The sequence below is a fragment of the Oryzias melastigma genome, linkage group LG24 (assembly GCF_002922805.2).
Source record: "Oryzias melastigma strain HK-1 linkage group LG24, ASM292280v2, whole genome shotgun sequence".
NCBI lineage: Eukaryota > Metazoa > Chordata > Actinopteri > Beloniformes > Adrianichthyidae > Oryzias > Oryzias melastigma.
In genome coordinates this window covers 17,408,635-17,416,434 of record NC_050535.1, presented here as the reverse complement: position 1 = coordinate 17,416,434, position 7,800 = coordinate 17,408,635, and the positions used below count along the sequence as shown (strand labels likewise).

The 7,800-nt window shown below is 33.8% G+C and overlaps 1 protein-coding gene across 1 annotated transcript in view; it reads right to left on the bottom strand.

Annotated features, from left to right (window-relative positions):
- cd109 (CD109 molecule) overlaps nucleotides 1–7,794 on the bottom strand; it is a 20,180-nt gene extending 12,386 nt beyond the window's left edge. The window contains exons 1-15 of the mRNA XM_024291801.2: nucleotides 7,253–7,794; nucleotides 6,334–6,500; nucleotides 6,227–6,252; nucleotides 5,880–6,116; nucleotides 5,616–5,741; nucleotides 4,981–5,020; nucleotides 4,825–4,906; nucleotides 4,639–4,732; nucleotides 4,300–4,426; nucleotides 3,814–3,923; nucleotides 2,828–3,082; nucleotides 1,649–1,750; nucleotides 1,392–1,454; nucleotides 1,143–1,316; nucleotides 776–916 (exon numbers count right to left, since the gene is read on the bottom strand). Coding sequence (XP_024147569.1) covers nucleotides 776–916; nucleotides 1,143–1,316; nucleotides 1,392–1,454; nucleotides 1,649–1,750; nucleotides 2,828–3,082; nucleotides 3,814–3,923; nucleotides 4,300–4,426; nucleotides 4,639–4,732; nucleotides 4,825–4,906; nucleotides 4,981–5,020; nucleotides 5,616–5,741; nucleotides 5,880–6,116; nucleotides 6,227–6,252; nucleotides 6,334–6,500; nucleotides 7,253–7,323 — 1,815 coding nt within the window. The 5' untranslated portion in view covers nucleotides 7,324–7,794. The remainder of the gene's footprint in view (nucleotides 1–775; nucleotides 917–1,142; nucleotides 1,317–1,391; nucleotides 1,455–1,648; nucleotides 1,751–2,827; nucleotides 3,083–3,813; nucleotides 3,924–4,299; nucleotides 4,427–4,638; nucleotides 4,733–4,824; nucleotides 4,907–4,980; nucleotides 5,021–5,615; nucleotides 5,742–5,879; nucleotides 6,117–6,226; nucleotides 6,253–6,333; nucleotides 6,501–7,252) is intronic.
- Nucleotides 7,795–7,800: the final 6 nt, after the last annotated feature.

The window sequence follows — 7,800 nt, the reverse complement described above, 5'->3', positions numbered from 1 at the left end:
TTATTTCCTATGGTAACCTCAAACTAAAGAAACAGATTAGGTCTCATTGAGAAAGAGGGACGCTGCAGTATAGTCTAATCTTTGTAATCTCATTATCACAACAAAAAAAATTTTGTTTTCTCGTTATAACGAGATAGTAGATGTCGCTATCACATGAAAACGGTAGAAAAAAAAAGTATTGCAGGCTACTTTCATTATCTACAATAGAAATTTATTAAAAAAATAGTTTGTTGGATTTTTGACTTTGCTCTATACCAGGGGTGTCAAACTTAATCCCACAGGGGGCCAAAATCCACACCTGAGGTTGCGGCCGAACAAGATAAACATTTATTGAACACACTAAGACTACATTTTTAAAAACGTAAATTTTTAACATTACTTTTAATTTTAAAAAGAGAGGAATATTATTCCAGAATAAATCAATTTAAACCATGAATAACTTTCAATATTTTAATCTCCGTAAAAATATATTTTGTCAAAATTATACAAGTTAAAAATAAGCACATGATAACATCGGGCCATAAATAACAATAAAATAAAATGATCTGGGCCTTGACTTTGACACATGTGCTATATACTTGAGTTAACTTTGTTTTTCCATCATTAGATCTATTTAAACTTGTTGCTCTTCTATAAACATGTGACCAGGAAGTACTTCTTTTTATTCTAATACTCTAGTTGTTTGTGAGTATTGTGTCTTTTCAAAACGTGATTAAATTGCAAGCAGAATAAGAATCATCTTTCTATCATAAAATGAGACCAGTTTTGTGATTACCATCTCCTCGTTCATGGCGTCTGTTTCAGCCGCTCTATCAACCACCAGCAGCCCGACCAGACAGCCGGGTTCTGCCACTGAGACCTTCAGGGTGACGTCTTCACCTGGTTTCTTAGGAGAGCCGCTCCAGCTTAGAGAAACCTCAAAAAAGTCCAGAAAAAAAACCAATGTTTTAACCAATTTATAAATATTAAAAATCCTAATATTATCACGTGTCTATGGGAAATCCAGCTGTGAAAATGTTGGATTTTCTGATGTATTAGGAAAAACTAATTACACCAAATTTCTAAATTGATTAAGTTTAAAACACTGACAAGAATAAACTCAATTTAACTAAAAAATAGGATGGATTACAAAAATACACTACCTTGTTTTGTAAAACGTTTGCAATAGGCACGTGAATCACATCATTAATAACTTCTCCGTCAGGTTGCACACAGTAAACGATGATGCACGCCAGAGGACCCCAAGACGCTTCTGGAATCAGAGTCAGATTTCTTGAGGTTGTCCCGGCAGAAACGATCTGACCTCTGGACTTGATCTGGAGAAGGATGGAATTAATACATGGAAACTACTTAGGATGAGATCAATTTAAGTAGTTTAAGTAGTTTCTTACCAAGTAGTGAACATCCGTCATGTAAAAGTTGCTGTTAATAATTAGCCGAAGGGGTTCCCCCACCTATAAAAAAGATAAACCGTTTTTAATCCCTCAAAACTATCGTATAAACTTAAAAATGTTATATATACTTGAAGATAATTTTGCAGTATTTTTAAATATACATTCAAAATACACTAGATATGACTCTAATTGTTAAATGGTTATTATAAAAGCATTACGGTATGTAACTTTGACTTATAAAACAACACTTTCACCTCTGCTGGTTTAGAGGGTTTCTGAATCTGCAGGAAGGAGTTACTGGGCGAAACGTAACCTCGATGGAGCTGGAGAGTTTTCTGACTGTCACCGAAGGAAACCTGAACACACCAGAATTAAAGACAAACACATACAGGTTCAGTCATCAATGCTACGCTACAACAGGGGTAGAAAAATGTGTTCAAACTGTGTGCCTCTCTGATTTGTCCATTTAAAGGCTGGGCATTTATATGATATAGTGATAATATATCTATATACCAGTACTGTATATATGATTTAGTGACAATTTACTGAGAGGATGTCAACATTTGCTGGAATTATATATTTGAAATTATATATACAGTGTATAAAATTTCAAATGTCTTGACAAAACTTCATATTTTCTATTTTAGGAGAGTTAAATGTCATCTTTAATGTCATAAACTCAAAGACCTGAAACATTTTCTAACACAAAATAATATTATTAATATTATTCACAAATGATAGTCGGCATTTCTCCTTTGCTGAGATCATCTATCCTACGTCACAGGTGCGCCATATCAAAACACAGGTGTGCCTTATACTGGCCACAATTAAAGGCCACTCTTAAACGTGTCGTTTTGTTCTATTTGGGGGGTCTGAGGACTCAGGTAACCATTAAGTGTCTGGTGTGACCTACATTTGTCAGTGCAATATTCAGCTCATGCACAAAATAGACCAGACGCGATAACGATCCGCTGCACGGCGGGAGTCTTCCGCGGAGGACCGTGGTGCTTTGCATCTGAAGTGAACCACATTCTGCAGCGATTCTGCGGACATTCTGCGTCCAATGTGAACCAGGCATAAGACACACCTGTGCAATAATCATGCTGTCACATCAGGATCTTAATATGGCACACCTGTGGTAGGATGGATTCATCTCATTAAAGATGGGGGAAAAAACAAAAGTGCTGCGTTTAAATTGTTGTTCAGTTTATGCAACTTCACATTAGACTGTAATACCCGCTTTGTTTTAAATATAGACCGCTGGGAAAAAAAATCTAGCTTCAAGGAACCTTAAAGAGGATGACTTTTAAAGAAAAAGTTATTAGCAACTAAAAGCAAAGGGCATATGAAATATAAAATATGTTTATGACAGTTATATGTATTTTTTTTACATTTCTTTTAACCAAAAAGCAAAACAAAACATCGTCACTTACGTCAATAATAAGCAGCTCAGTGTCCTTCATGACCTGGATGTCTAGAGGTACGACTCCATCTGCAGGAACAGGAAGCTCCATGTCTTTGGGCGGGACCTCCTCCGGAAGCGTCTCTGAAGGTTCTGTGGAGTTTGCTTCCATGGCGTCCATCCTCATGTACCACCATGTTTCCATCCTCTGGATCACTGACACCTCCACCGTCTTCCTTTGATCCTCCAGCGACAGTGGCTGGTCATTATACGTCGATAATCTTAACTGGGTAAGTTAAAACAAAGAATATCAGGAATCTACAAGAAAAACACAAGCTTTATAGGTTAAATCTTTATTCTTATCATTAAGTGTGTAGTGTAAAGTAGCAAGCAAAAAATGGGAATAAAGTAAAAAAAAAAAAAAATTTAATTAAACTGAACTGAATTAAAGTGTAAAATAAATTAAATTATATAATAATTACATCATAAAATAAAATAATTTTGTAAAATAAATTATATTATAAATAAATTATATTATAGAAAAAAAAACAAAATGATAATTACACTTAAAAATAAATTAAATCATAAAATAAACTATATTATAAAATACATTATGAAATAAATCATATAAAATAAATAAATTAATAAATAAATTATATTATGAATAAATTACACTATAAAATAAAATAAATTATTAAATGAATAAAATTATAGAGGAAATTATAAATTACATTATTTTAAATATTAATGATAAATTTAATTATAAATTACATTAAATAAAAAATTTAATCTAAATAAATTATAAATTAAATTATTTTATGATAAATTGAAATTGTCAATTCAATTAAATTATAAATTCAATTAATTTTTAAATTCATTTCAATTCAGTTATAAAATTAATTAAGTTAAAATTAAATTTTAAATTAAATTAAATTAAATTAAATTAAATTAAATTAAATTAAATTAAATTAAATTAAATTAAATTAAATTAAATTAAATTAAATTAGATATTCTTACCGTTGCAGTAAAGTTTGCAGAGGGCTTCAGTGTTTTAGGAACGTCTTCAAATAAAATTTTGTATTTTTGGTTTGTCAAAGAAACTTTCATTGAGTCGTTGTAAGTCAAACCTGAAAAATGACAAACATTTAAAAAACACATCATAATTAACTGCAATAACAGTAGAAATGTGTAATAATGCAGAGAGGAACAGAGAAAAATGAAGATTTTGTCTAAAATTTCATGTTAAAATCTTCGGCACATCTTCTCCTGTCATGTAGAAAAATTATAATCAATATGTGTTGTCTTGCATGACCCCGTGTGTGTTTATGTGAATTCATGATATGACCTATTCAAGGTTTTTGTGGTGGTTAATTGGATATCTTTGCCAGAACCGCATCCACCTGCTATCATTCTGCATTCATTAAATGAGCACCGATGGTTTTAAAAGAGATTAGGATACCCTGAGGTCCAGTCACTGATCTGAGGCTTAAACAAAATAATTACCTGTCAGAAACTCTGTCACTTGAACTTCAATCATAAGATATTCCATCTGCTCGTTGGAGAACATCATTTGAGAAGACGTTGGGTAATAATAGGGAAAGTCGAAAGTGAATTCTTCCATTCCATCAATCTAAACAGGGAAGAAAGAATAATTTATATTTAAAGAGGTTTATGAACGTCAACTTTTTAGTTTCATGTTCATGCAGTTTATGTGTCCAAAATAAAACACCTCTAAAGACCAAATATGTTTTATTGTTAAAGCTAAAAGCACAAAATTAAGTTTATATTTCTATTTTTTAATTTAAATTTCACCAAAAGAATATAGATGGTAGAGATGCCCACCTCTCTGCTCTCACTGTAAACCTCCGTACCGAAAGGAACATGATGTATAAAAGTCAAGTTCAGCTGCCCTTGAACAGGCTTCCCGTACGAGTATCTGAGAGATGATTAAAAAATATAAATATATATTACATTTCATCCACAAACATGGTGATCAGCTCGTCAGCAGAACCAAACTAAGAGTCTCACTTTGCTGTAACGAAGCCTTTCAAAGTATCTCCACGATAGAAGACTTCTGGAGCTTCGATTGAAACTGCAAATCGAGGAAGAACTGCAAACAAAAAAACGTTTTTAGTAAAAAAAATCAAAGCAGCTTCAGAGGTCTGTTGTTAAACAAGGACATACCATAATGAGCCACAAAGAAATTCTTTGTGCTTTGTACCCCCTATGAAGAAAAGAGAAGATCCGGTCATTTAATGTTTGTAAGAAAATGAGATTTTTTGTTTTTTGCAAGAATTTATTTGATGAAAATGTTTTTTTTTGTTACATTGCACCAACACCAGCAGTTCTCTTTCCACATCTGGGATCTTCATTTCCTAATGAATCACTTTCATCTAAAAAGTAGATTTTTCACCTCTGAGCAACAGAGCTTAAAACCAACTCCAATGAAAATGGTGATTTTAACATGTTCTTGTAGCATTTTACTCATGATGGAGGACAAATATGAAGAAAATTCAGGGTTTTTTCAGTATTTCTTTTTTCAAATAATGGTATATTATTAAAATTGTGAAGATTTATGCTAGAGCTATCATAATCAGACAAGGGGGCGTATCAGGGGTGGGGCTACTAAAAGCCACGCCCCCTCAGAGGAGATTTTGGAGGCTTCAGATCAACATGAAAAATGACTTTAAGACACTTAGGTTGTGGGATTTTTTTCTTAAAACTGGGAACTTTTTAGAAAATGAAAAAAATAAGGGGGCTTAATTATTATTTTTTTTAAGAAATTCACTTATCATTCCGTATATAATTTAATGACTTACTTTGACTTGGGTGATGATTGTCCACTCACCCAGAGGAGGGTTTTCAGACAGCTCAAACTCTGTGGACACAACACCCAGAGTGCTTTTCTGGTTCTGCCACTGCCGGATAAAGTTCCCACGAGGATCCTTGACAAGAAAAAATATTAAAAAACCAAAATTGAGGCATCTTTTTACGTTTTAAAAACACTAAGTAAGACAATATGGGTTCTGGGTGATTTTCAGTGTGAGTTTCGTCATCGTCAGCGTTCCAGACGCTGCACTCACAGTGATCGTGACGTTCAACGAGCTGTTCGCAGGCTTTCCATTAGAGAGGACGGACACTGCTCTAATCTTTACCACTTGTCCCGGAAGGTAGTTAAGTTTGTCAGTCTGAATGAAGGTGGTGCAGCCTTTCAGGTCAAAGGACAGCTTTGTTGAGTTTGAAAACAGTAAGGATCTCCCCACGTAACCTTTGACCTCCAGGACGTAGGAGTATTTGTTGTTAGGGTCGCCATCAATCGCCTGCAGGAGAAACAAACATTCTAGCATTGTTGCTCATCTGTTTCAGAATCATATTTAGAGATTTTTTTTTCTAAATTTGATCATTTTCTTAATACATTTTCAGTACTCACCGGTAAAGTCAGCATTCCGGTTGACCCTTGCAAATCAAAGTTAGCATCTTATGTTAAACCGTATGTTAAAGATCAAAGACCGTCATGGAAACGGATAGATGACGTACCTCCTTTAACCGTTGTAGAGTTTGTCGCTACGAGCTGTTTGCCATAAAAAATCTGGGCTAACACAATGACCAGCTCTCTGTCCAGAATGCTGACCGACAAACTGGTTGGGACTCCAGCTTGGAGGGTTTGGGGAGCCAGCAGGAGGTAAGAAGGTCGAGGATCGGGTCTGTAGAGACCAGAAACAACATTAAGACTACATTCAAGCTCAATGATTTAAAAGAGATTTAAACCAACTAAACTATTATAACTTTGAATTGTGATTATTGATTATACTTGAACCATAAAAAAGTTCCTTTAAAGATTATGTAATGTGACTGTCCTTGTCATTCATGTAACATATTTTCTGGAGTATAAGTCGCAGAAGTAAAAAAAAGTCTAATCATGAAAAGAAAACCATAAATAAGTCGCACTTTTATATTTCCCGTGGGAAAAAATAAAAAGAAGAATAATAAGGCTTCGATGCAAAGGAGAAAAATATCAAAATTTAAGAGGAAAGCAATTAAGAAGCAGGTATAACAAATTCAGAGTACTCAGAGTTCACTGACTCAGAGTTTGATCTGTCAATAATTGAACGAGTATCTATGTAATTGCATGAATGACCGTTTCCGTGTTTGTTTTGGACGAAACTTCTTCTTCTGGGACTCTCAGAAGAAAATACAGCACCCTCCGCTAAAGGAAAACTGGTTGCTTGTGGAAAAACAATGAATACGAGCCTAATAATGTTTAAAAAAAAATCTCAAATAAGTTGCTCCTGAGTATAAGTCGCTCCCCTGGCTAAACTATGAAAAAAACAGCGACTTATACTCCGGAAAATATGGTATCACATCTTTATTTGTACAATTTCAAATTTGTATTTTTAAATTAACAAGAACATCTCAGAAGAACTTTAAGCTCTCCAGGTGAGTCCTTCATCTTTACCTGTCGGTGGGGTCCTGAGCCGCGGTGAAGACAATGAAAACGAAGAATCCGCAGACTTGAAAAAGCTCCATTTGTATCAGTGATCCTCTCTTTAGAGAATGACTCTTGATGCTGGAAGCGAATGCTGTCTGAGACTGCTTTATATTGGCAGGAGGTAACCTCCCTTCCTTTTCTTTTTCATTCTTTCTGACCCGATGCAGAACTGGTGTTTGTTTACTGGAATCGCCCACAGGGTGGCTTTTACGAGTTTTACACTCGCATAGGGATCATCTTTACAAAAACAAAACAAAAAAACAAAAAAAAAACAGGTATAACAGGAAAAAAATAAGGATATTTTGTATACTCAAAGAACCCATCCAACAATTGATATAATTTTTATTATTGAATTGTCTTAAATCAAACAAAAATTAAAGTAAAGGCTGATCACTAAAGTAAAATGATTAAAGTTGGTTTATTAAAATTAATATTTCTAATTCACTTGATCCAAGTAATTTTTTTTATTATTATTTAAACCCAATGTCAGTACAATGTTTAGTACAATACTTGAG